This window comes from Montipora foliosa, chromosome 6, assembly GCF_036669935.1.
Source record: "Montipora foliosa isolate CH-2021 chromosome 6, ASM3666993v2, whole genome shotgun sequence".
NCBI classification, from domain to species: domain Eukaryota; kingdom Metazoa; phylum Cnidaria; class Anthozoa; order Scleractinia; family Acroporidae; genus Montipora; species Montipora foliosa.
In genome coordinates, this window is record NC_090874.1 from 3,936,990 (window position 1) to 3,964,345 (window position 27,356).

At 41.7% G+C, this 27,356-nt stretch overlaps 3 protein-coding genes across 5 annotated transcripts in view; 1 reads left to right on the forward strand and 2 right to left on the reverse strand.

Moving 5' to 3' along the window:
* The window catches only part of LOC138006370 (uncharacterized), a 38,151-nt gene extending 22,029 nt beyond the window's left edge, over positions 1–16,122 (reverse strand). For both annotated transcript variants that reach the window (XM_068852648.1, XM_068852649.1), the window contains exons 1-8: positions 15,913–16,122; positions 15,634–15,789; positions 14,537–14,747; positions 12,897–13,223; positions 8,716–9,946; positions 8,608–8,639; positions 5,794–5,855; positions 5,523–5,582 (exon numbers count right to left, since the gene is read on the reverse strand). In XM_068852648.1, the coding sequence (XP_068708749.1) occupies positions 5,523–5,582; positions 5,794–5,855; positions 8,608–8,639; positions 8,716–9,946; positions 12,897–13,223; positions 14,537–14,747; positions 15,634–15,789; positions 15,913–16,075 (2,242 nt within the window). In that variant the 5' untranslated portion in view covers positions 16,076–16,122. The remainder of the gene's footprint in view (positions 1–5,522; positions 5,583–5,793; positions 5,856–8,607; positions 8,640–8,715; positions 9,947–12,896; positions 13,224–14,536; positions 14,748–15,633; positions 15,790–15,912) is intronic.
* Positions 603–5,261, reverse strand: LOC138006375 (uncharacterized). The gene is made up of 3 exons (XM_068852655.1): positions 4,550–5,261; positions 1,984–3,323; positions 603–1,780 (listed from the first exon to the last, which is right to left on the reverse strand). Exons 1-3 carry the CDS (start codon positions 5,115–5,117, stop codon positions 743–745), a joined length of 2,946 nt encoding a protein of 981 aa, XP_068708756.1. The 5' UTR covers positions 5,118–5,261; the 3' UTR covers positions 603–742.
* Positions 16,123–16,171: 49 nt separating the features above from the next.
* Positions 16,172–27,356, forward strand: part of LOC138006373 (bridging integrator 3-like) — a 14,103-nt gene continuing 2,918 nt past the window's right edge. The window contains exons 1-11 of one of the 2 annotated variants that reach the window (XM_068852654.1): positions 16,172–16,270; positions 16,530–16,569; positions 20,348–20,388; positions 21,159–21,220; positions 21,920–21,999; positions 22,932–22,985; positions 23,169–23,209; positions 24,236–24,296; positions 26,345–26,425; positions 27,164–27,226; positions 27,332–27,356. The exon at positions 27,332–27,356 is cut by the window's right edge and continues 47 nt beyond it. In XM_068852654.1, the coding sequence (XP_068708755.1) occupies positions 16,263–16,270; positions 16,530–16,569; positions 20,348–20,388; positions 21,159–21,220; positions 21,920–21,999; positions 22,932–22,985; positions 23,169–23,209; positions 24,236–24,296; positions 26,345–26,425; positions 27,164–27,226; positions 27,332–27,356 (556 nt within the window). In that variant the 5' untranslated portion in view covers positions 16,172–16,262. Of the gene's footprint in view, positions 16,271–16,529; positions 16,570–19,393; positions 19,699–20,347; positions 20,389–21,158; positions 21,221–21,919; positions 22,000–22,931; positions 22,986–23,168; positions 23,210–24,235; positions 24,297–26,344; positions 26,426–27,163; positions 27,227–27,331 lie in introns of those variants that run through there. The other variant, XM_068852653.1, reaches the window with a different exon arrangement.

The window sequence follows — 27,356 nt, forward strand, 5'->3', positions numbered from 1 at the left end:
TTGCTTGAAACAAACAGCACCTCACACAGCAGAAACGACCAGCACGTGCGAATCGAGAAACCCCGTATGTCACCTCAATGCGCCTGATTCCCAGACCACCGCTGACCAGCATTGGCTTGATTTTAACTTAGCCTAAATTACATTTAGCCACATTTAAACTCATCGCCAATGGACGAGCTTGGAGATGGTGCCTGCCAAAGTGGGCGGCGATTCCGGGGCGAGCAACGAGGCTTGAGCCACAGGCCATGAGCAGAGCACACAGGCCTCCACGGCAACTCTGCGAGCGGCCACCACCCAAAGACCACCCCAAGGGTGCTTGGAAGGCGAAGGGGCCGCGAACAGGGATGACGTGGAACCTGCGCCACCACCCAAACTCACACAAGCACCCACCCCCAGCTCAAGACACGACACTGGACGACACTTACCCGAGTACCGTGAAGCTGATCATGAAATAAGACTGAGAAGTCTGCTAACCGAGGCAAGGTGAAAAGGAGGCACTAAAGCAAGGTCCGCCACAGCTCCTCTGGCCGCGAGGCATGAAGAAGGTTCTGCCTGAGGTAGGAACTGAACCAGGAAATTGCCAAGGACTTCCCGATTGATTAAAGGAGTCCTGGCCAGACACCGCAGGCAGGCGCAAGCGAGCCACAAGCGACCCTAAAAAACGGAAGAGGACTGGTCCGCTTGATTTCCTGCAATCCGCATGATTTCCTGTGATCCGCATGAATTCCCACGTATACCTGGGTCACGAGCCAACTGAGCCAGACGCGAGATGAGAAGAGAGGGAAGCCAATGACTCGGATGGAGTGCGAATGTACGACTGGTAAGCTGAACTACACCAACGACCCAAGGCCTGAATAAGGTGATCGGGGATGCCGTTGCGAGCTGCCACCGTGGCCGCACCAATGCGAAAACTGTGACTGGAGAAATTGCCCGACACACCTGCTCCAGCAAGGATTTCTCTGAGACGAGCAGTGAGGACAGCGCGAGTTAGGGGCCGACCATCCTGGAAAAGAAAGAGAGGGCCACCCGAGTTCCCTCTCACAGCCAAATAGGCCAAAACAGCTTGAAGGGCGCACAGAGGAAAGCGTCCCCGGCCAATGTGGACAAAGCAGCCTTTCCGAAAAGGGTCAGTCTTGGAGGCTTTAATCCGCACGCGCAGGCAGGAAGGATTGGCGTCAGAGTCTACCGAAATGTCACCGACACTTAAGTGGAGTGCCGGGGTGAAACTAGCCAAATTAGGAACAGTAAATTCAGCAGATCGGAGGAAGCCGAAATATGCTAGGTTGCAGGCGGCCCAAAACATGCAGTGGTCGAAAATTGATAAATCCAAAGACCTAAAGATGATCATCAAAATGTGATCCGTAATAGGAAGGCGCTGAGCCTCAGGGGAACCTTGGGTCCGTTTGATCCCACGAAGAACTCGCTGCAAACGTAGACAGTTCACCAGAGGGTCTGGGAAGCCTTCTTCGATATGCAGGGCACGAACTGCTGAAAGGTAAACTTTAATCGAAGAGTGCTGAACCGATCCCGCCAGAAAAGTGGCAAAGAGGCACAATGTCCATTCATCGGTGGGGCACGGGGAGCCACTGGGATGCAACTTGCCCAAATGCGCACAGAAGTTGACAAATTTCCTCTGGCCAGATGCGTAAGATCTCCGGGTGGAGTCAGCCAAACCATGGGCTAACAGGAACTGGCACTGCCGCTCTAATGAGAGCCAATCAATTCTTCCAGGAGATGAGGTGGAATGGACACTGGAAGCGACTGAGCCTGGGGTGCTAACCTCCGGAACTCCTGCCAATGAAAGCGGGACAAAGCGTCAGCAATGCAATTATGAACCCCCGGAACATGCTGAGAGGCAAAGGAGAAATTGAAACGAGCCGCTGAGGCGAGAAGATGGCGAAGCAAGCGCATTAACACGGGAATCCTGGATGTTCTAGAGTTGAGGATATAAACCACGGCCTCATTGTCGGTGCGAAACAGAACATGGCGCCTGGCGAAGTGGGGCCCCCAAACATGAGCGGCAATGATAATCGGGAACAACTCTTTATAGGCGATAGAGTGAGAGGCTTGAGAAGAAACCCATGCGCCGCTGAACCACTCCCCATTGAAGTAAGCACCAAAGCCAAGGGAACCGGATGCGTCCGATGTAACTTCGAGGTCAGGGGTGGCCGACATGCCGGGAAACAACCAAAAATAGACGCCATGCCAAGAGGACAAAAACTGAAGCCACCACTGAAGATCCAGGTGAAATTCAGAATTCAGGCGGATTGGATGGTCCCGTTTACGAAAACACTGGAGCAGATTGATCATACGACGCAGGAAGGTACGACCGGGCCACACGACCTTGGCGGCATGATGTAAGTGGCCAATGAGGGACTCCAGTTCGCGCCGAGTACACCAGCGACGATTCCGCCACGACTGCAGCAGCACCTGTAAAGCAAGGAGCTTGTCCGAGGGGAGGCAGGCCACCTGAGCCACTGAGTCTAACTCAATGCCCAAAACAACTAAACGCGTGGACGGGCCAATGCACTTATCCGGGTGGAGTGGAAGTCCTAAGGAACGGCAAACAGCTATGGAAGTGGCTAAGTTCTCAGCACATTGGTTAGTATCTGGCGGTCCTGCAGTAATAAAATCGTCTAAATAATGTAACAGCGCAGAAACATTGTGTGTATGTAGGAGAATCCACTCCACCATGTCCGCCACAGAATTGAAAATATAAGGAGCAGAGCGGAGGCCAAATGGTAACGCTAAATCAACATAATAGTGCTTCCGCCATCTCATACCCAAGAGATATCGATCAGATGGATGGACAGCTATGTTGCAGTAGGCTGCCTCAACATCGAATTTAGCAATCAGGGCACCTAAGCCATAGCTTGAGATCATACGAATGATCTGATCAACCGTGATGTATTGCATGGTAAACTCGTCAGGGTCAATGCCATCATTAACACTTAGCCCACCAGGGGATGACAGGTCCACTATGAGCCTCCACTTGCCTGGTTGACCCTTTTTAGGGATAACTCCAAAGCTGCTAACGTGCAAATGAGGGAAAGGTGGGGAGGAAAAAGGTCCTGCAACCCTCCCAAGGGAGACCTCGTTAGCCAAGTAGCGGTCAATGACCTCGGAGTGTTGATTAGCAGAGGCCTTGTTTGACTTAGCTGATTTTAATTTCTTGGAATGCTGAAATCCCAGGCGAAAGCCATTCCTGAGGCCGTCCAAGACAAAGGCGACAAGATGTTGGTCCGGATGATGGGACAACTTGGCAGCGAACACTTCAGGCTTTAGAGGGCTAACCACGGACACCGGGGGCAAGGGGTTGGAGACTGGAAGGAAACAGAATGAGAGATGGTAATTCCCCGCTAACGACCCTACCCTCCCCCCCCCCCCTCCTGAAGTAAGGGCAGCAATACAGCAACAGTGAGAAAAGTTTAATTCAACAAGCCCAGAGCACAACAGGGGCAAGCAAAGAAAACCGTGAAAAATTCTAATAAAACTGAACAATCGACTAACTGAGCAAACTGAGCAATCGACTAACTACATAACTACTAACTGAGCAATCGACTAACTACATAACTACTAACTGAGCAATCGACTAACTACATAATGACTAACTACATAATGAACGAAGTACGCGCAACATGTTCCAAAGTTCTGAGAAGGGGAAAACTTCTTGGAGCCAATCGTTACTGACGCCGTGCTTTTTGGCCAGCTGAGGCACTAAATGCCGGAGACCGAGATCTGCGCCTGACAGAACTCTCCTGCTTACGTTCTGGTCTAGAACTGCATGATACAGAACGATGGGCGCCGCCACACGTGCTGCAACGATGATAATAGCGGCAAATCGTATAAGGGGCGGTGCACCTTCCCTTGTTCCAGGACATACAAGGGATCCTCGAAGAGCTGGAACCCACTGGTTCAGAGGAATCCGGCGACGTGCCGAGGTTGGGGCTGCGAGGAGAAGCACCACCGGCGTGAAAAGTGAAGAGCTGTGCGTTCATGGTCGACCAATCGGCCAACCGAGTCGCCGCAGCGTGTTCGCGAAAAGCTTTATCGTAAGCAAGCCAAACCCGTCCGCTAAACTGGCGAGAAATCCGCAAGATTAACAACTTGTACAACGTTAAATCTTTCCAACGATGAGGGAAAAACGACGTTAGGACAAGCGAGTACACCGTGAAGGCTTCCGTCCAAGTGGTGATATCCTCGATACGCCGACGAGGTTTCTTCGGGAGAGCTGATAAAACCAAACGCCCATCGAGCATTAACTGAGGCTCGGTCTCTGAGCTGACCAAATTCGCCGCTAAAAGTTCCGACAAGTCAACGAACTTTCCGCCACGGATTTGCGTAACGAGCTTGGCAGGAACGGGAGAGTAGCCCGGGCCCACGACGAACGGCTGATCCGCCAACGAGTTCACAATAGACAGCGGTGCAATGGATGGCGGCAAATGAGCAGAAACGCCACTTAAAGCCTGCCCCGAAGACGAGACGATTGCCGGGACCGGAGCGTTAAAAGTAGATACAAAAGTAGGTACGACAAGAGGAGAAAGCCTACCTGAGGTCGACGAGCTTGAAAGGGAAGGCGGAAAGCCCGTTCCAGCGGCGAAAAACGTCGAAGCTAAACCGCCCAACGATGCAGATGACGAACTGGCGCCAGGACAGGAGACGGGATCCGCAATCGCTGGTCCTGGTTGCCTTTGCGAAGCCTGAACAGCCGACTGAACAGCCTGATTAATGAGAGACACCAGATCAGGTGAAAGAACAGCAGTTGAGGCCGTCGGAAGTGGATTTGCCGAAGCCGGAATGCTCACCAGTGGCGAGGAAACAACAACAGACTCGCTGGACTGCGAAGACACAATTGAAGACGTACCGCGTGTGTTCGTACTGGAGACCGGCGCTGATGGAGCACTGAGAGAAGAGAGAGCCGCTGCTAAGCTGTTGTTGGTTTGCCGGGCGGTCATAACGGCGAGGACGACGGAAAGACGAAAAAAGCGGAACAACTGAACGCTTGTTGCTTGAAACAAACAGCACCTCACACAGCAGAAACGACCAGCACGTGCGAATCGAGAAACCCCGTATGTCACCTCAATGCGCCTGATTCCCAGACCACCGCTGACCAGCATTGGCTTGATTTTAACTTAGCCTAAATTACATTTAGCCACATTAATACAAAACAACTTCACTGATGTACAGACGTTCAGTAACAATAATTGTTACTTGTCCACCCTAGCACTGTTTATCATTGATGAAAAAGTAAATAATGTGGGATTTCTTTTGAATTTACTGGTTGAAAGTGTAACAGAAATGGCACCATTAATTTTATCCTAGTGTGTAAAGCAAAATGTTTTGTGGTAAAAGTAAAATTAATACATTTGCACTAGAGTACAAAATAATCCACACAAGTTTTGTGGTCTGCTTATCTTTTTGATGGTGTACACCTTTAAATCAATCCTGACACAATCACAAAATTGTGTTTTCTGCATTATTTTATTAACTAATTTTGCTACAAGCACCATATTAACACTTGCCCAATTTCTCATCCTTTAACAGTGCAATGACCACATTGTAAGAAACTCCAGGGGTATCTTCTAAAAGAAGGAAAAGATTACATACAAATCAATTTTACATTTGACACTGCAGTAAATGATTAACCCATTCAGACATGAATCTAAACTCTCATAACAAAGAAAATAGAAAATAAGAGGTTTCAAGAGAGGAAAACACCTGATCACACTTGTACGTCAACATACATATTTTGCTATCTTTAAAATTAAAGACACAGTATATAAGAAAAAAGACCTTTCTGATGATGTGATGCCAGCACTTGTTCCACCATTTCTCTACCTTTTAACTTCTCCTGGCTGCAAGATACAGGGTGTAGAAACATGGTTACGAATATCAACATAACAGTGCACCCTTTGATCACTAACATACCCACATCATAACTGAACCAGCATTCCTGGTCACTACACCAAGGAAGAGACAAACTTAGGGAACATGACTTAAGGACGTTCGCACCCAAACTGTTCCCACGTACAAATTTTTTTAAAACTTGCCACGCAGAAAGGTAACGATCTACTTTTGTAAAAAAAGGCAAAAAAAAATGGGCGGTCACCGTGCTCGTTTTTGAGATCACAAGGTGCACTTTTAGAAGGTTGTGTTACTTTAAGACGATCTTAGCTTACAACTGTCAGCAATAAAAAAAGCTACATTAGTGAAATTTAGATCAGGTAAACATCCTCAATTCAACATAACATAACTAAATTAATCTTTGCAGCTGATGTCATTTTCTGAGGTGAAATAGACCTTGAAAAACAATACATGTATATAAGTCTAAGAAAGAAAACTTCGGCCGCACAAGAGCATAAAAGGCGAAATATTTGTAACTTTTCACGCACAGATTTTTTTTGTTTTTTGTTAACCAGAAAATGAAGTGATCTAGGGAAAGAAAAATAGGGGTCACTGAGCATTCAAGAGAGTAAAATTGCTGCAAAGTTCTCAAAGCAATGGTATATTCGCACTGTCACGTCATTGCGAGACATTTCCGAGAAGACCTGGGTCTACAGCTATCCCATGATGCCACATACTTTCACGTTCCATTCTTGTGGAAAATGTTTGCGCCTTTAGCATCGTGTTTACCTTTGTGGTCTGCGATGCATGACGTGTGCGTGAAATGTGCGAAAAAATGCACAGTAGCAATGGGCGCGAACGTCCTTTAGTCATTGTTCTTAGGTGTTTGATTTTTATCAATTCTTCCTTAGATTTGTTGGGTTTTGAAGTGCGACGTCCAGGTTCATTTTCAATATATTTTCAATATCAAGCTAGTTCCGTGGAGGTCCTTCAGTAATATGGCTAAATCAAGGTTTTCAGCATTCAAAACTGATGATGGATTTAAATTTTCAATTAACCTTCTTGCTGAATCTTCGTCTACCGGGCGCAAAATTCACGGTAACCGGCAAGAAGCATACCGTGTTTTAGTGCGCCCACGATCCCATGAAGCCGCTGAAACAATATGGCACCTAGTGAACGTGGTGATCGAAGTATCAAAGTACATTTGTGCTATTAATTAACAATGTGAGAAACCGATTTTCTTGTAGTATTATTTTATACATTATTTTAATGGGGAAAGAAAGGTGAGTCTTGTTCTAGCTACCAGTTCGGAATGATTTCATCGTATAAAGATTCAAATAAAAAAGTTGTCTACTGTTTACCCTGGGTTATCAGACAAAACGTGATTCGCCAGCTGGCGACCAGTTCTGAAAATCTAGTCACCAGCACTCAATTTTTGATCGCATTGGCGACCAGTGAGTCACAATTTCAAGCCCTGGACCCACATCCCACCCTGAACACTGTCTCTCTCGTAAGATACTGTACATACCAGTTTAATGTAACTTGGAACTCAATCCTTAAACTCCAACCTCGATCCTCTAGATGAGTTTCAAGCCATTTCATGTACCAGGTTTATGGAAAAATCACTCAATTTAGAACGACATTGACTCAAAACATTTCTCGAGTTGTCGTTTTCAAGATCATAATATACATCCCTGGGTAAGGGGCTTTGTTTATGTTTTTAGCAATATCTTTTTTTCCTTCTGATAAATTTTTTGTTTTAAAGGGTATAATTTGTACACCAAAACTATGAAATAAGAAATATAGATCAGTCACCATGCTTGTTTGAGAGTAACCCACCATCGTACCTGTCTACCTCAATTATCGTAGATCGAAACAACAAAATTCACCATGTTTTCGGAATGTGCACGCTTATTTGCAAAGAATTATGGTCATTCACATTGTTTTGTTTTCATTCATTGTTTAGAGAAGTGTTTCAACGTGTATGATCGACTTGCGGCATATTTACAATGTTACAAATTTGACCAACTTGAAAATATTGACACACCGTATAAAACATATGCGCAGTACAAGATGCGCAGTGCAATACTGAAGAATCACCTGAACACAGGAATGTGACGATCTGGTCTGATTTAACCCTTTCCCTCCTGGGAGTGAGATTTGTCTAGCATCAGACAATTTTACTTGTCAATGGGGTTGGGGGGCTTGTGTGTGAATCGGTTACAGTACCGTTAACAACCACAGATAAGCCACACCTTTTGCCCAAAAAATCATCACTAGAAATCAAGGGTGCAGATTATCTGTGGGAACATTTGAAAAAGGCTACTTCTGGTGTCCAGTTTTCCATCTGAACTAATGCCTGGTTACTAAGCTACAAACTCTTGTAATGCAAAACTCTATGCAAAAACTGTGTTGAATGAAGAAATTCCTGTCAACAAATACCAGAAAAAGATCAATCATATGTCAAAGTTGGAAGAAACGATGTTCATTATATTAATTAATTAAAATGCTAAATTTGTGGGTAAGACAAGTATAGTATTTTCCGTTTCAAGTTAATAGGGAGTTTACATCAACCAAACAGTGGACAAAGAAGACTTCTTAAGACTCAACCTTGGATTTCTTTTGATTACTTTCAAAAAACTTTTTTCCCAAGATATGAGCTGGTAAATTCTGGGTGCAGCTTATCTGTGGGAGTATACAGTAATCTAACCACTTTCTTTTCTGATAGTTGGATGTAACCTATAAGACAAGTTGCATACAAACCTTTTCTGCTCAGTCCTTTGAAATCTCTGGTGCTGCAAGTAATAATAATGACGAGTCAAAAAAGAGAGCTGCCAAAAGATCAAGAAAGGAAAAGTACGTTTACAGTACCTCTTCAAGTTCAGCTCTTGACAGGTGCCAGCATTGACAATGGCTATCCACACATTTCCCAAATTTTAACTGCTGAGGACACAAAGGTTTAGGGTATGCTCTCTGTGCTCTTGTATTATTAGGCTGGGGCAGGCCTTCTGGGCTTGTCCCAATAACTAGCTTGCTTCCATGAACCTCTTCCTCATTTTCAAATGTACTTTTCCTCTTGTTTGGTGACATAGGATGACTGATTAGCATGCTGTTTGGATTAATTTGAGAGCCAGGCTGCTCCAGTCTCCTATGAGTGGCCAGTGATGAATGGACAACATCTGATTCTGAGATTTCCTGCACTGGTACAGCTTCCACAGAACTTCCTTGGACAACTATATTCAAATTTCCTTGCTCTACGTTTTGCTTGGTGCCACTTATGGACTGCTGCAGCCACTTTGGCCTGGTATCATTTTGTGGCCTATTCTGCTGGGAAGGTAATGATGTTATTGTTTGTGCCTTAGTTTTAGAAAAACCCAACCGGTCTGGTTTTCTGGTATTCTTGGTTCCTTGCATGTGGCTCTGCTGTCTTTTTGTTGGTTGATTGTGCTGCTTTACCCACTTATCATGTGGCAAACATGGAAGAGAAGGCTGCCTTAAGCTTTCTTCAAACCTGGTTACCGTTTCACCAGGAACTGGGGGAGGATTAGTTAACAAATTAACAGTTTCCTGAATATTTTTCTTAATTGCCATATCTAACATTGTCATGTTGGCTATAACACCTACTGGCACAGTTGATGCACCGGGAGTTGGCAAAAGACCATCACCAGTACCTAACGTGGGCAGTAATTCCCCAAACTGCGAAGCAATGTTTGGTCTGCTTCCTTTCCTTTGGTCATGCCTTGAAGGGTGTGCACCTCTTCTTGGAATACCATTTTTGATGTGCATTACATCATTTCTTCTTCCATCAGGCAGTCTCCTATTTCTAGATTTATCCCTATCATTTTGATTAGTGCGCCATGTCCTGCAAGAAGTATTTCTTGGATTTTTTTCTCTGCTATCTGACCTTCTATGTTCAACATTGGTTTTGTCTTCAACACTTTGTGTTTCTTTGCTTTCACTTGTTACTTTTTCTTCTTTAAGATCTGGTTCACCAGCAGTTCTCATGCCTGTCTTGGAAGGGATTTCAGGAATATGTTTCTGCTTCTCACCTAATTTGGATCTCAGATCTCTGAGCTCACTCCCAGATCGCCTTCCCAATGATCTAAAAAATAAAATGGGGAGTTTTACCCTTTCAATCCTAAGAATGATAATAGGAGCACTCATTCACAAGGAGTTGGGCCCACAGTTCCCTGCATTATGGTCTGTTCTATTCTCTCCAGCAAAAAATGGCCAGCCTGGTGATGTCTCATAAGGCATAATTATGGTGTATAAGGTAATCTTAGCCAGAACAGACAAAAGTGTGTACAGTTGTATGTGAAGATATATGTTGGTGTCACCAATATAAAAGTCCCTCTTCAACATATGACCTTTCACGCAAAAAATGTAAACTAACGGTTTTGTGTTAAACGGCCAAAGCCATTGGGAAGCCGTTGACAACCTGTTGAAAGCTTTCACAAAACTTTAAGGGTGTTGGAGAAGCTGTTGTATTTTTTCCTTGCCCATTGGAGGTGTTGAAAAAGGCCGTTAGAAGCATTGGGAAAAGCTGTCAGAATAATTCCTTTTATCTGTTGGAAACGTTCAAAAAAGAGTTGATCTAAGAGGGAAGAAAAAGTTGTGAATTTTCCATCTGTAAGCCAATGTTTCAAAATCAGGCAAGACGGCTTTGTCCACTCATTGCATCTTTTCTTTAGTTTGATTGCTACAGTACAGCCCAAAAATAATGCACGCGCAAGAAGTGACGCAAGAAGTTCTTGCGGCGCAAGAACACGCAAGCGGTCAAAAGAAGTTAAATTGCGGTTTATCCGCAAGAACATTCAAAGCGCAAAAAGATAGAAAGCTTGCCGCAAGAAGTTACGAACTTAACCGCAAGACGCAAAAAGCACAAGAAGTTAGCGGGTTCAACCGCAAGAGTAGTCGGTGTTGCTTGTCTGAGGTGATTACGGATTATGTTTTCCAAAACATAAATTGCTTTCAAAAGGAAGGGATATAATGGTATGTTTCCTCCTATTGGGAAACATTCGATGGCCATGAGATCAGAACTCGATGTTTGGTTATCCCAATTTATCGCAGGCCGTATTTTACGCACTCGCTTAAAAGAAAGACCAGTGAACGTGAATGTTTCAAAGCAGTAACTAATTTCTGCACTTTCAGAAAAAAAAAACCTTCAATCACGCCATTAACTACCAACAAGCAGGCTCGCAAGCATAACAAACCACGTCTAAAGAATGAACATTTGAATGTTTTAAATCGAACGCGAACGCCATTTGCATATGATGCCGGGAAGATGACAGCGTTATGTGCAAGCAAATGTCGTGTGATATCTTCATCGGCAACAGAAAACTCGTGGTATCATAACAATACTTATACTAAATAACAAACAAAAGCTTCTGCATTTATAACTCCTTTCAGAAACACTTATCAAGGGAACTACATTGTAGAATGTCACCTGCGAGATCGAAAGCGAGGAGAGTGAATGTTTCAAAATGTGAAATGCACATAAATGCAAAGATTCGATAAGGCCGCTTTGAAATTTGCTTGTTTCATTCATGTTTGATATCATTATTTTTCAAAGAGAATGCACATCACCAGGAAAAGACGAGCAATAACAATAATTGTGTTCCTGCAATTTGCATAACAACCATTACGCTGAAAACAAGTTGGTCACGCTTTTGTCACGTAATTCGCCGTGGCGTACTTGTTTTTCTTTTGGCTTTGTTGAAATGGATACAGAAGACGTCAAAACAAAACAAGTTTCCCATCAAATTGCCCTAGAGAATCTGCCTCTGTGGGAATCCAGGGCACATCAAACTTGATTCATGCTTATATATTTTTTTTCTCAGTGAACGCGAACAATCACATTTCTGGTTTTAGGTGACGATCGTGAAATAAAGCCACGTGCTCGAGAGCAGACAACAATGAAAATGGCGAGCTTCAAAAATTCAGTCTTGTGAGTCTGCTTTCACTGCATTTTCCTTGAGATATTTAAACAGGAATGCAGAGGAAATTTCAAAGATTCCGACAGGAATCAATTCTAGCTTCACATTTATGTGAATTTCACAACAATGAATTCCTCTACATTCACGGCGACAGTCCTACAAACGGTTTGCGTGGAAAGCCATTCTCATCACTACAGTGTACCTTGATAAACATTTCTTTGACTGGCATTTTTGGGTAGCAAAAGGGTTTCGTCTGATGTTTATTCTGATTGCTATCATGCGACTAGTCTTTGTGCAAACTTAGTAAAAAATCAACATCATTGTGACGTTTGTTACACATGATACGTATAACTCCCGAGATTCGACCATGCATTGCCCTGAAAAATTTCGTCTTGTTGGAGTTTTGTATATCACCTTCTTTCTGAAATGTTGCCGCAAAGAAGTTCTTGCGGTCAGGATTTTTTAACAGAAAGAAGTTCTTGCGGTGTCAACTTCTAACCGCAAAGAAGTTCTTGCGGCTGGTAGGATTGTGACGTAAGGAGCCGCAAGAAGCTGCAAGAAGTTGCCGGCTTGCGGACGCAAAAAGAAGTTCTTGCGCGTGCATTATTTTTGGGCTGTACTGTAATAAAAAGTTATTGATAGAATCATGATACAACACCAATTTTTTCTATCAACTATAAACTCTGACCAATGTTCTGTGTGCATTTTACTAAGAAACACCCACATATAGTCGATGGTGGGTTAACCTTAATAAAAAGGGAACCATCAAACGTAATGTAATAATGTTGCTGAAAGTCAAAATCATCACTTTGTTAAAACAGACAAGTTGATTTGGTGAACTAGGATCTTCACAAACCATTGGGAAAAAATTGCAACCATTAGGATTTTTTGTGCACCCGTTGGAAGTGTTGAGAAAGGCATTGAAGGTGTTAGAAAATCTGTTAACTACTTGTTGATTTTTACCCATTTAATACAAAACCGTTAGTGTATGTTTTCGCATGAAAGGTCACATATTTTTAACCCTTCCCCACCTGAGTGAGACTTAAAGACTGCCAGACAATTTTACTTGCCAACTGGGGGCACTTTCTGGGTGGATACGTTAATCTGTGCACTGACCTTGAAACCTGCCTTTCATCGCTTCCTGGTGGTTCATCTTCATCATCAAACAGTGAATCATCAGGATGAATGGACAGTTTATCATCTCCTTCGTCACTAAGTGTAGATGTAGTATCAGTAAAGCCAGACAATCTATCGAAGTTAAATCCCCCATTCGTGTCTTGGTGACTGGAGAACCTTCGTTCCTCTTCATCATCACGTAGCAAGTAATCCTCATCGAGATCTTCGGATTCATCACTTCCTTCCTCGTCCTCATCGACATAATCAAAGTCTTGTTCTGGCAACTGGCTGTCCAGATCCATGGACACTTCAGGTGGTTCACATGAACTGCAAAGCAAAAACAGGTCAATAGTGACAACAACTGTGGTTGTTTAGCTGTTTCAGTTGGAATGTAAATGGTAAGCCTATTTTGGTCTTCCCAAACGGAAAATTTCCGGAGAAAACAGGATTTCTTGAAAGGTAGTCAGAAATTCTCAAACGGAATTTCCAAACTGAAAACGTCTTTACCATTTGCATACCCCCATGATTTTGCCTCCCTCCAGACTCTCTCTGTAACCTTGAACGGATTTTGTAAATGGTACACGCCGATGCCAACTAAATTTCCCATTCGGGAGTTTTTGCTTTCCATCTGAACAAACCTAGTACCAACCGGTTTCTGCTTGTAAATGGTCAACAACCTGTATCCTGGTGTGATCTTTGACCATAACTTAACTAACCAAGTCAAAACACCAGAGGCATTTAAAGGGTTCCAACCCAATTTCGTCGTTGGGTTCAGATTATTTTCACTGTCATGCAAGAAAAAATAAATTCAAAACCGTTTCATGAAAAAAGCTAATGTTGCAGGAGGCACATTCATAAACTACCTATCCAATTTTCAGGTCTGTGCAGTACATAATTTCGGAGTTATTTGTTGAAGCATTTCACGCAACTTTGTAGAATTTGAATGGAGCCACCATGTTGGTGTACCACCTTAGCACATCAGTATTAAAAAAAACAGCTGGAGTTCACATTGCCATGAAAGCGTTTCGTTTTCACTCCCGAGAAAGTACATATGAGTATAAACACATCTCCTAATATTATACTTTGAAACCTTTAAAGTGCAGAGAATCATTACGAGAGACCAGAAGCACGCAATCTTGAAGCGTGTAACTTGCAACTCTTTTCAGGGCTCGAAAGTTATAGCCTAAACAGGCAGCTACCTTCATGCTCAGAAACTGGCAGATTTCCGCCAGTTGCCAGCTTCTACTGAGAACCCCTTTTTATCAGAGGGGGCTTAATTGACAATTAATGTGAAACTTCTTTCCCCTCCCCCCCCCCCCCCCACCACTGTGGACTGGTGGTGGTTGCCACCAGTGGGCTGAGTTTGTTTGGTTCTCAACATTGCCACAAAGGTTCCTTAATTAATGGATATCCAGTTTTCCTCCCTCAAAAATCAGAATGTAGTTTAGTCCACTTATAAGGGCCAATGGAGAATACAGTTATGTTCCTCTTGACATTCAGTTTACAGCACAAGTTACAAACAGTCAAACTATAAACTGTCAGGTGTCCAATTCATTGCTTAAGTACTTAACTTGCTGTTTTTAAGAAAAAAAGAAAGTTCCTTAATTTCTTTTTCATTTAATCAAGAAACACAAACATACCTAGAAGGTGATGCAAGTGGCTGTGATTTGGCCTTCAAGAACTTGTAATTGGTGTTGGGCAGTGGTTTGATGGGCACTCTTAACTCTTTAAGTGGCAAAATGGCTTTTACACTGCATACACGTGCAGAGGATGTTGCCTCCGCATGTGTTGTAACAGCTGAAGTGCGAACAACATCTGGCCCACTTCTTGTCATGGGTCTACTGGTATGACCTTGCAAAAAAATACCAAGACATATAATCAATAAAACTGCTTTGGAGCCTAGCCGCACATTTCCCTCGGCAGAACCACCTCGGCCTACCACAGGAATACCGAGGGAAAGTCGCGACAGGGTGACGCGGCAATGACGCAGTAAAGGGGTCAATACTTCCAGGCGGCACTGTACGCTTTCTTGTGGCAACTTTGGAGCCTGACTGTATTTTTACCCCAACAAAAAAAGTGTCCTGCTGCGCAACTACTGAGGGAAAGTCTCCAGGAGGTAACGCGGCAGTAACGTGGAAAAGGGGTCAATACTTCCAGGCAGTACCGTAGCACTATAATGTCATGACTTCAGAGATCACTCTTTCAAATCAACCTGTAGAATGTGAGAAATAAAGTGACCCCCCCCCCCCCCCCCACCCCGCGATGTTGATCTGCCCTTTTTGGTTGGGAAAAAAATAATGACCTTCCCCTGAATTTCTCTGGCCCACCCCCCTCTTTCAAATAGTGAATGCTCACTAGAGGATGCACAGTTGGGAATGTACCCAATGCTGATCACTAGTCAGTCTAGTGCAAAACACATTTTCCCCGCTACATAGCTTATAATTTGTGGCATGTGTCTGTTGAAATTATACTTTGATGAAAGGCATTCGTTTCGATCCAAACGAGAATTATATCACGACCTTAGTCCTTACAAAAAGAAAACTGCGAATGGAGAAAGCTACAGGTCAAAGCGAATTGATAAACGACAAATCTTCAAAACCCCAGATGAAATTATAATTCAAGCTTGTCAGAACCCAGCAGAGCAAATTTCAAGCAAAAGGTGGCACAAAATATGAATAAGAACATAAGAACGCTTTGCGCAAAGTATTATCGTGTTTAAACTAACAAACTGCTTTACCCATAACTGAGCTGCCGCCATTTGGAATCTTAATTGTAGTTGCAGCATTAGCTTGAGTCGACGGAGATGTTGCTGTTGACTGTTTTTGGCGCTGTTCTTTTTCACGTTTTATTTCATCCAGCGACTTGACCGTTACCTTATTCAGCTCTTTAAATTCTAGGGTTAAAGAAAAATACGTTTAAAAGTCACTCAGTATACGCTTGAGGTAATTTATGAGCAATGTGAAAACTGTTACTTGCAAACCGAACCGCAGCGAAGTAGTAAACACCTTCCAGATACCTGTTTTATTTTGGTTCAATATGATCTTTCGTGGATGACTTGATACCACTGGAGGTTTCAGGCGAGACTCAGCACTCTCTTGATTGGGTACAGTTACCACTATGTCTTCCCGACCACAAAGTGAGCCTTTTTTTCCCCCACGTGAAGCACGATCAACCTTCATTTCTTCGTCAACATGGACGCAACCGACACCTAGTAGATCCCATGTGGCAGGGTCCTCGATGCGTAATTTGGCCACCAACCGAAAATTACCTTATTTGGATTGAAGACGATGGTGCGAGACTTCGAAGAGTTCGGTAAATTTACGGAGACACACGAATGGTCACGATTCATTCAACATCGAAAGGAATATGAGTTGGTAAGCAGTATATCGTGTGTATGTTCAGATAAAAAAATACTGTGCAGGTGTCGCAGCCGAATTAGTTTTGTGCGCAAATGGCCGTTTTTCTTGCATGGTGTCCTGGGATTTTTTACGTACAGTACCTACAAATTATGGCCAGTTTTTTAAAATATTTTTTTTTACAGAGAAACCTGCATGTTCTTAGATAGTTTTCAATTAGCGGATAGCGCTGTTGAAGTTGCTGAAGCATTTGTAATTTGACTTCAAATCTAAACAGGAATCCATTCAAAAAAGCAAAACAATCGACGAAGCAGACGGTGAGTACAACATCAATTTTTTACCTAAATATCCTGTATCCCGTATTTAAAGACCCAACTTTTCAACACCCTAGTCTGATGTGTTCGATTCATCAGGGACTCTGAGAAAGTAGAGAATGTACAATTTCCACTACATGAACCAGGAAGACCATTTTTCTTTTTCTTGCATTCTTGTGTGGGAGACAAATGGCATCCAGTTTGTGAGAAGTACAATTTCCACTAGGTGAAGCATGTAAAGCCCACTTTTCAGTGGTGACTATCAAATCAATGCATGCCAAGCATATAGTACTCACTTATATTTTTTAAGAAAAGTTTGAAAATCTGTGATAGATGCATCAGCTGCCTACTTCAACTTTTATTTCATTTCCTCACCATATTGCTTAGGATCATTTATTCAAGAAAAAGGAAGTTGGCTTTTCCTTGCTTTTTCTTGACATGTTGACTCACTGTTTATGTTCATCCTCTTTTGAAGATAGTATTACCGGTACGTCTTTCCTAGCTGAGTTTGTTGCAAAAGAAATGAGGATCTCCCAGGGGTTTTGGGGAACAAGGGAACATGCCTGATTTGAACTTAGGGAATAAGGGAACAAAAAACTTGAGAATGCAGGCAAATTTTTGAAAGGGAACAAGGACTTCCCTGGGAGTCCTTTAGAAACACAGTTTCATCTTGCACACTCGTATGTCAACTCAGTCAAGGCAAAATGCTCTTAGAGTTAATTGCATTAATCACAAGATCGTTGTCAGCTCTTGACTTAGGTTAAACATATTTTTCATATGGAGAGCTCTGGATCTCTACATATAGGCACCCTTATTCTGGAACTTGTGTCACTATCTATAAAATAATATCTAGAAAGGCACAGTTTGAAAATGTGTGAAAATAGGTGTCACCCAAGGAGAGGTTTTCCCTCACCCCTCCACCCACCTGGCAAATCTACTCTGTAAATTTGATTAATATCTCCCCTTACAAGTACACGTTTGGTGTACAGAAGTTTAAGAGTTCAGCACATTTAATTTGCTCATGTTTTGGTCGTCAATCATGGCCAGCTACAATAACATTATGCAAGGCTGGACGGGGCATAACAAAAAAAAGCGAAACGGCGAAACAAAGCACCAAAACACCATGTATGACCCCACCATACATTGAATACTAACCAACAAAAGGTTGGATTTCAGATTAAATATCGTTTTAGGCCTAAATAGGCCTACAACGGCCACTTCCCTGGGGGCTTTTCAGGGTCAATGAACAACACTTTGTGGGGGACATTGCCGGACTGCTTTTTTTTCTGGTGCAAGTAGCAGCTGTGCAGTTTACAGTGATCTTAATAACAAGTAGTTTACACAGGTGACCCCAGAACAGAATGAGTAAGAGCCCACTACACTGGGAACTATGTCCCCCGTTCGCGGATTTGGGCCCCCCATTACAGCTTATTGAACTGTTCATTGAGGCAGAGTTAGAGCTTGGATTGGGGAAACTGACCAATACCATAAAGCATAAATCTTTGCGAAAAAGACCAGATCAGTAAAGGTCGGTTAAAGCATTCATGGCTGCATTTTGTAAAGTAGATGGGAAGTTTAACTCCTTTCTCATGGAAGCTTAATTAAGTCATGCACTAGTCTGCGATAAGTACAATAAACTGTAGACCCTGTTTCACGTCACTTGCATGGGATGTTAAAGAACACACACGGTTCAAGAAGCGTTGGTTCCAAATCTAAAGGGCTCTAAATTCGCTAGGACACCGGCCGGGGTTTTGATCCCGCAACCTCCAGCATGGCAATTGGATGCTCAACCGACTGAGCCAACCACTGGGCTGAATCCTTACCAGCATGACATAAGACAGGCCATGCCAACAACGCATGCAAAGGCCCCAAGAGGAGGACGTATGCAAAACATGACCTGCTCCCAACTGAGTGGCCTCATAGCTCAGTTGGCATGGTAGAGCATTGCACGGGAATCGCAGCAGTCATGGGTTCGAATCCTGTTGGAGGCACCTGAATTTTTTCATGTGTCTGTAAAAGACAATATTTGCTCACACTGCCCAGACATTAGTGCTTGGATCACTTCACTTTTTGTCTAAAGATTTTTCTGCTTGTAACTGTACAAAATGAGGGGTCACTGGTCCACAGGGGTAGTCCATGGACCCAGTCCATGAAGGGGTCCATGGACCTGGTCCACATGGGTACTCCATGGAACTGGGGTCCATGTTTTGTATATGTCCTTCAAGCCTGCTGCTTAAGAAAATTTTCTGGGCCCAGAATTAATTAATTCTTGCTGGGATCAAATTTATATGAAAGTGAGGATGAATCAAGTAAGGCGCCCCGGGCGACCGTTAGACAGCAGCCTTGATTATGGAGTAAACTACTATCCTAACATAATATATAGAATTGGGATGTAACAAAAAATTCCCAGATTTCATTTTGCCTGCCCATGCTCTAGGTTTTTGATATATTTTAATAAAGCAACTTGGGAAAACTCCTTTGTTACTAAGTGATTAAGTATTTGTGTCTATAAACTAATAATTTATAACATGAAAAAACTTGTTACCAACTCTTGTATTTCAATTTTTGTTTAACAGAATTTCAAATATCGTATTGTTTTTCATAGTAGACAAAGATAATGGAGTGCAGCAATCTTTGTATAATTTTTAATTATAAAGTACTTGATGATTTCACACTATTGATTTGCACATTTGCATTTTGAGCATTTTTATACTTTTTATGTAACAAGAAAGTTGATTGGCAGAATTTGATTTGACAAAACACAAGGTTTATAAGACATCTGGTACTGAAAACAATGACCTTTTTAATTATTAATTAACCAATTATCAAGAGTAATAATTTTTGGTTCAAATATTGGTAGTTTTTGTGTCTCATCCGTACCGAAGTTTTGTTTGTAAAAAGACAACTTTTCAAGCTGAAGGAGAATTCAAAGCTTGTGGGCATTTAATTTCATGTCAAGGAAATGTTTTCTTTTTAAAATCACTTTTATTTATCGCAGTCTTGTATGAGGATTTTAGCTGCAGTGTTTGTTATGTTTGAAAGTTGAAACGTTTGTTTCAATATTTCAAAATGATGTTAAGCTGTCTTGGAAGGCAATCAAGAGTAAGAAGAAGAAAATACAGCACCCTCTGGGTGAGGATATGAGAATGTAAATCTTGATGTTATACACACTGCGGCTGCCATATTTTTTGTATTTTGTTACTAAGTAGAAAAAGACTTGTCATGATTAGCTGTCTGTAGGGAAGTGTAAAGTTGATACATGTCTGTAAGTGGCAAGGTTGTATTAGTTAAAATTTTTCCTTGGTTTTAAAATTTTTTTTCAATATTATTGTAGTGTTTTTTTTACTTTCCTTTGGCTTATCAAGGCTGCTGCCTAATGGTCACCCGGTCGCCTGGGGCGCCTTACTTGCGAGTGCGGGCAACCAAATTTCTGAATGAGTAGCCCGAATGGCCACCTAGCTTATCACTGTGATTCATCCTCACCTTTAATTAATTAAGTCTGGGCTCTTGAAAAATGACTCGGGCTACTAATTTTTAATGTTGGAAGCCCAAAGGGCTCCAGGAAAATTGTCTTAGGCAGCAGCCTTGCTTATAGACATACATGTAATGTGACCATAATATGAAACAAAGGTAAGTAAATTAAAATACAAACTAATTTGAAAAAATTTTAACCATGGAAAAATTTTAATTGCAACATCTATGAATGGAATTTTTTCTGACCTCAAACTGGCATTTAGTTATTTCAAGATGGTAAATTGCACACTCTGTTGGTTTCTTATAGGGGGATAGGGAATTTGAGAGAGAGGTGGCAAGATTCAACCAGTAAGTAAGATTCTTTACTATGGCAAAATACATTGTATGCTTCTTCCACAGTTAGCCTTTAACTCCAGCCTTGTTGACAGTTAGACAAAGTATTCATGACTCTACATTACATTAATGTTAGCAAACATGGTTAATTTTGTGAGTTGTATAGCAGCTTATGGTGTAGTGTCCTCCTATCAATACATTCGTTTAGTGACTGTTGTGTCATTAAGATTTAGATTAGGGCAGTCAGGATGACTTAGTGGTTGTTGACTGTGCCTTCCACCTCTGCGACCTGAGTTTAACTTTTGGCCCCGAGGTCGTATTTGGGCTGAGTTTTAGTCAATCTCAATCTGACTCTGAGGGTTTTTCCCTGGGTATTCTGGTTTTCCTCCCCCATCAAAATCGACTCTCAGTCAATTACATCCGGTTGCAGGTGGATCGAGACCCTTGATGGGATAACCTGTGGTATTCTTCCCTTTCCTTTAATTGAATGAATGAAGTTGAAGTTAATTTAATTTAATGTAATTTTAGAAAATTAGATTGTCCAAAACCATTCACCCTTCTACCTCTGAAGCAGCTCCCATTGACAAGTAAAATCATCTAACATAAGACAGGTGAAAATTTTTTACTTGTGTCACTCTTAGGGGGGGGGGGGGGGGGGGTTAAAGTGGACAGTTTTTCAGTAGACACCAAGAATGTTAGAGCTAATGCTGTAGAATTACATTCCAGGCACTTGGCATTACTTTTAGCCTTTATTTTTAACTTGTAAATTATTATTGTTAATTCAGACTGGAAGGAGCAACAAAGAAGATTTACAAAGATACCAAAAAATATGGAGAAGCTCTATCAGGTGAGAATTTACAGCAGTTATCAGTCACATGCGCCCCTTAACATTTTTTTCATATTCGAGAGTAAAATGTTTCCATGACAAATTCAACTGCCGCCAAGAGAACAGGGCTATTGTCATGGAAACATTTGATTGACGACACCTTAAATTTTACTTTCTGAACATGAAAGCAATGTAGTTGAGGGGCGCATGTGACTGATAACCGCTGTAATAAACATGTAAATGGCTATAGATTTTCAGTTGAAATTGTCAAATTTTGGCTAAATTTAAATCCAATAAATATAGCCACCAATTGAAACCTCTTCAAACCAGTTTTTTTCCGTGTATCATAGGGAATTTAATGATGTGGTGGAGATGAGCTTATTCCTCTGCTGGTTCATTTAAAAGTTGTTGGAGGTTACAAACTTGTATAACAATTTTGGCAAATGATATAGATACTTGGGAAAGTGATATGTGCTGTCATGCCAATAAATTGTTCAAGGTTTGGTTGCGATAATGAATTTTGCTGAAAATTAGTAAAATAAAAGTATTCCACTTGTGAGGAATATGTACATGTATACTGGTATACAGCCTTTTAATGGTAAAACCTAGTTTGGAATAATAATTATTATTGTACTCCACAGAATGGCTCTGCATCCACTAAATCCAGATAAAAATAACTATGCCTAAAGACACCTTTCCCTTTTTCCCCCATTTTTAAAGCATTGTCAAAAGCTGAAGTGAGAATTTATCAAGATCTTGCAGCAAGTCCTGTTTCACAAGATGACCTGTTTAGGGAGCCAGTAAGTAACTTTATGATAAATAAAATTTTTATTTAACCTTTTGACACCCAACCCAGCCTGAACTGGCCAGACAGCTGGCCCCTGGGAGTCAATGGGTTAATCTCTCACTGAACAACTATGTCGTCATTAACCCAATCCATTTGTCTCTGAAGCGGCCCCCATTGAAGAGTAATCATCTGCCGTCAGAGTAAAATCTAAAAGTCTCACTCCGGATTGTAAGGGTTGAGGGATCAACCCATTCTTCCATGGGAGGGGCGGTGGCCTCATGGTCAGTGTGCTCGACTCCGGATCGAGTGGTCCGGGTTCGGGTCCTGGCTGGGCATATTTTGTTGTGTTCTTGGGCAAGACACTTTACTCCCACGGTGTCTCTCTCCACCCAGGTGTATAAATGGGTACCGGTGTATTTAATGCAGGGGGGAGCCCTGCGATGGACTAGCATCCCATCCAGGGGGGAGTAGAAATACTCCTAGAGTCGCTTCATGCTAGAGAAACCGCAGATAAGCGCCGGCCTGGTGGGCCTTCTAGGCTTGTAGCAGACTTTACCTTTTTACCTTACCATTCTTCCATGAAGTGGCCCCCTTTGAAGACTAAAGTCATGTGGCATTAGACAGATAAAAGCCAGTAAGTGTCAGGCATAAATAAATTTCTTAAAATGAGTTCAAGGTCTGGAGTAGAGCCCAAGGTGACAGGAAATGAAACTGTGCTTTAAGTTCCCTTCTTTTTTGCTGTTGTTCTTAGACATGACAGTGACCAAAAAATGAGCTGTGAATGAAAAGACACCTAGCTTGTTTGTTTTTGTTTGTTTTTTCTGTTAAAAACTCCAGGGTTATCAATAGTAACAAATATTTAAACTGGAAAGAAATCTATTATTGTCATAAGATGATGGTCTTAATAAGATGTCCAGTAACAATAATTATTGGTTCTTGTGCTAGCTTCAAGAATATGCAGTTTGTGCTGAAAGGCTGGATGAGTTAAGACAAGAACTGGTGAGTGTTTCTCCAAAGCCTCTCTATTTGAGTAAAAATTATAAAAACATCAAGAGATTAAATGATTATTTCACAGGTACTGGCAGATTTATAAAGTAGTGGCGTGGCTAGCCCATGGTTGGCTGCTAGGAGCTAAAATGACAGCTGCCTGTTTTTTTGTCTTTTGTCTTTCTTTGTTTACAGGTGATAAGGAATCAGAAGACAGTTGCAGAACCCATGAAAAAGTAATGCATTGTAATTTAAGGCCCACTATCAACCGACAACCATAATTTGCATGTTGTGGAACAATTTTCATACATGAAAATCCAGCCAAAGCTGAAATTCATCCAATCAGATCGCTGCAATGAGCAATGCGAATTTCCATACCAAAAACAAATGACCGCGCACCGGTGGCTCAGTTGGTTGAGCAACGGGCTGTCACGCGGGAGGTCGTGAGTTCAACTCCGGCCGGACCAACACTCAGGGTCTTTAAATAACTGAGGAGAAAGTGCTGCCTTTGTAATTACATCTGCAAACGGTTAGACTCTCTAGTCTTCTCGGATAAGGACGATAAGCCGGAGGTCCCGTCTCACAACCCTTCAATGTTCATAATCCTGTGGGACGTAAAAGAACCCGCACACTTGTCGTAAAGAGTAGGGCATGTAGTTCCCGGTGTTGTGGTCTGGTCTTTCTGGTGTGGATAGTGTAGGGTGGAGCACCTCGCATAGGACCTCGAGTCCTGTTCGTGCTCCTTCCCTCTGGGCAGGTTTGCCCAGTAGAAGAGGCAAACCAGATGTCTCGTAAAACAAATGTTCAAAAAGCCTGTCTGCTGCAGGTGGGTCTTTAACGATGATGATGATCGTGACGACGACGACAACAACAACAACAACAGTAATAGCGATTAACAGTATCCTGTGACAATCTTATTTCCAGCAAAGATAAGAACTCATCCAGAAAGCAGTATTTCAAATGTACTTCCCTCTGCAAAGGTCTTGAGAAATGTTCTTGAGTTTTGAGTCTGACCATCAACCATTAAAGCTGAGACAATTTGAGAAATAATCATTGTCATTATCATCAACATTGATGATTTTCAATTCTTAATTGTTTTTAGTAGAGTAAATAGTAATATGTAATCTACATGACTTGTATATCACAACAGTCATACTCAAAATTAACTTTGAACCTTGTAGATCTCCAAAGAATTTCTTGAAACTATGATTGTAAGAAACAGTGTACACCTAAAAATTTTATGGTTTCTAAAAATTATGCAGGTTCAGTGGTGTGTTTCCCAGTGTTAATGCAGCAATAAAACGAAGAGACCAAGCACTGCAGGTACACATTCTAATAACACTGAGATTAAAGGGCATGTAGTATCTGAGTGGACGAAGAAGTTGTCAACCCTTTCACCACTTAGGTTGATGAGTAAAACATCCGACGTCAGACATTGTAAAATCTTTTAATGTCACTCTTGGGAAGAAAAAGTTCACCCATTGACTCCTGGGTGTGAGACTTAACAGATTTTACTCTGTCTAACGTCAGACTATTTATCTCATCAACTGGGGGAATCCTTGTCCTTAGACATTTGAGGTGTCAGTGGGTTAAGCTGTCAAAAACTACCGGTATGTCTCCTCCATTGAGGACTCTTCTGTTAAGTCAGTTCCAGGTTTTTAAAAATTCTAAATTGTATCAGAAATGTAACAAATATCGTGACCTGGTTTTTCAAAGCTCCCTAGATGATGCGTGGACTCATGCTTCAGACTATCTTAATTTTGGATAAATAATGGTTTAAGGTATTTTTCCTGTTAAATTGAATTATTTGCCTTTGTCATGTGACCTAAAGATGCGGAAACACAAGCAACATTTAGCCAAACTTATCGCGTAACGTTCATGCTATGCAAGTTGTAGAGCGATATTGCACATCCTACCACTCTCTTCCTCAACTTTCCATGCAACAAAAGTAATTGATGCAAGTATTCACTAACATGAATAATTTTGCCTGGCATTTTGCCAGGGCCTTGGATAAACGTAAATTAGAAAGGATACAGGAAAGGGCTATATGCGTAATCTATCTGGACATGGCCTGATCTTATAAAGACCTTTTAAAAAGGGCTAATGTAGATACGTTAAATGAAAGAAGGGTGGAGGATATAATTATTATTTCTGATGTACAAGGTTAAGCATCAAATGGTGCCAAGTTACTTTGAAAACATTTTCAAAAGAAATGATTTAAAGCCATATAGCGTCCGAAACTCAGATTTTATCCTCCCAAGATATAATACTATAAAGTATGGAAGGTTCTCCATCAGATACTTAAGCCTAATGTTATGGTCCAAGTTGTCCAACTCTGAGAGAAGTGCACCATCTCTGAAAGACTTCAAACGAATGATAAACTGTAGAGATATCTCTGCCCTGGACAACAGTAGCTGTGCCTCTTGCCACCTCTGCAATACCTAATATGATATGTAATGTTTTAAAATTTTATATGATTAAATTGATATAAATTGTACATATTAACTTTTTAGGAATTTTAGGAATTTTAGATTCTTTAAGTCTTAATTAGGGTAATTTTACTTTATTTCAACTAGTACTGTAATGTACTAAAATCCTTTTATGACACTTAAATAAAGGTATCATTATCATCATCATCATCAGGTGGTAAAACGTGCTACAAATGAAAAAAAGTTGAACGAGATTCTACTTTTGCGCACGTTTTTTGCAACTTGAGACAATAATTTTTGTTGCGTGACACGTTGGGGAAGGGAGTGGTCTATGACAACGTGCACGGCATCAATGTTGCACGACAAGTTTGGCAAAAATGTTGCTCGTATTTCCGAGCCTCAAATAGCATTTGATACTTGTATGTTTGCGGGTTCTGGTAGTTCAGTGCTTGTTATTGGTAGCCATTAAATTGCATAATGTTTTATCCGATGTGTGTGGTTTTTGCACTTTGAAAATTTGTGGATATGCTACAGTGGCTACACCCGTCAACAGGTGAAAAATTATTTTTGCAAATTTTAAGATCATCTGAAATAAATATAAAAGGCCATACCCATGACCCAGAACATAGTTAATCGAGGGACTGGGTATGAAACCTCAGAACCTTCAAAAGCGAGAACAACGGTTGTCGCAATCGATGTTGAATTGACTGTGACAGTGCACAATCGAAAGATTTGATTGGTTGTCTTCCCGAAAAAAGGTGTGTTTTGTGCACCGTCAAAGCCAAAAATACAGACAAAAACGTGAAACAAAAACACTTGTCGAGTTTCATAACCATCTCAATGCATTGACTATGCCCAGAATGAACTTTCCATGAATGATATTATACATGCATTATTTTGACTTCTGTAAGCTCTCAAAAAATTAACCTTTCCGTTTTAAAGGATTACCAGAAGTATCAAGCCAAAGTGCTGAAGTTACAAGAAAGAGAGAAAACGCCTCAAAATCAGGCCAAATTGGAAGCGGTAACCTACTAACATGTAATTAGGAAATGTAAAAAAAAATTCGTGAAGAACGGGAAAATATTGTTCTGAAGTTTAAAACGTAAGACAGTTTTAGATTGGTGTCTGAAGTCGGCTTACCTTCAGGTTAACAGTAAAGAACAGCACACCTCCACCGACTGTCGGCCGACAGTTGGCCAACAGCCGGCCAATGTGCCGACAGTCGACCAACTGTAGGCCGACTGTTGGCCGACAGTTTCTTCCATAGCGTCAACTATCTGTCTGTTCGATAGTGTATCTAGGGGGGAAATATCTTTATCTTTATCTTTGTTAAAAAAAAGATCTTCAAAGATGTAGCCAAGATCGTTGGCATCATTAATTTCATGCTAAAGGTATTTCAAAGATCTCGAAGGCTTTCCGCGGGTCTTTTACTGAGATCTTAGTCTGTTGTAAGGCCGCGCAAATTTCATGGCGTGCTTTCCCTCTTTGTTCGATTTCCATGAAATATATCAGATATCTGTTTAATGTCGACTTTATCGGTAGTATTAGTGATGGCATGTTTCTTTTCCCACTTCAAGTTATGACCTTCTTCTTCTCCTTGATGGAAGTATAAATATCGCGCTCAGTTCGTCATTAACCGTCCTGCCATGGTAAAATTGGTTATTTCGTGAAACACACCAAAATAGTTTTCACGTGTGCAAAGTATCTTTTATTGCCGACGTGTAGAATTTGACTGAAACAAATGTGATTTTCTTTTTGCAGACCAATCAGGCATTGGCTGCTGCAAAACTTGATTATGAAAAACAGAATGCTGCCATGTTAGAGGTAAGCTTGCCGCACTTTGAACCTTTTCTACCACATATCACAAAAGGGTTAAATTAATCGGTTATGGTATAGTTACTTAAAGTGTCATATGTATCACCCTTTCAGGAGTTGCCACAGCTAATAGAGGGAA

Bases quoted from the DNA above. Each gene is read 5' to 3' on its own strand.
- LOC138006375 (XM_068852655.1), bottom strand. From the start codon at position 5,117: ATGCTGGTCAGCGGTGGTCTGGGAATCAGGCGCATTGAGGTGACATAC. The intron at 3,324-4,549 runs GTAGGCTTTCTC...GTTTCCTTCCAG, and splicing joins TTCAAGCTCGTCGACCTCAG to TCTCCAACCCCTTGCCCCCG. The intron at 1,781-1,983 runs GTTCTGTTTCGC...GGAGTTCCGGAG, and splicing joins CCCACTTCGCCAGGCGCCAT to GTTAGCACCCCAGGCTCAGT.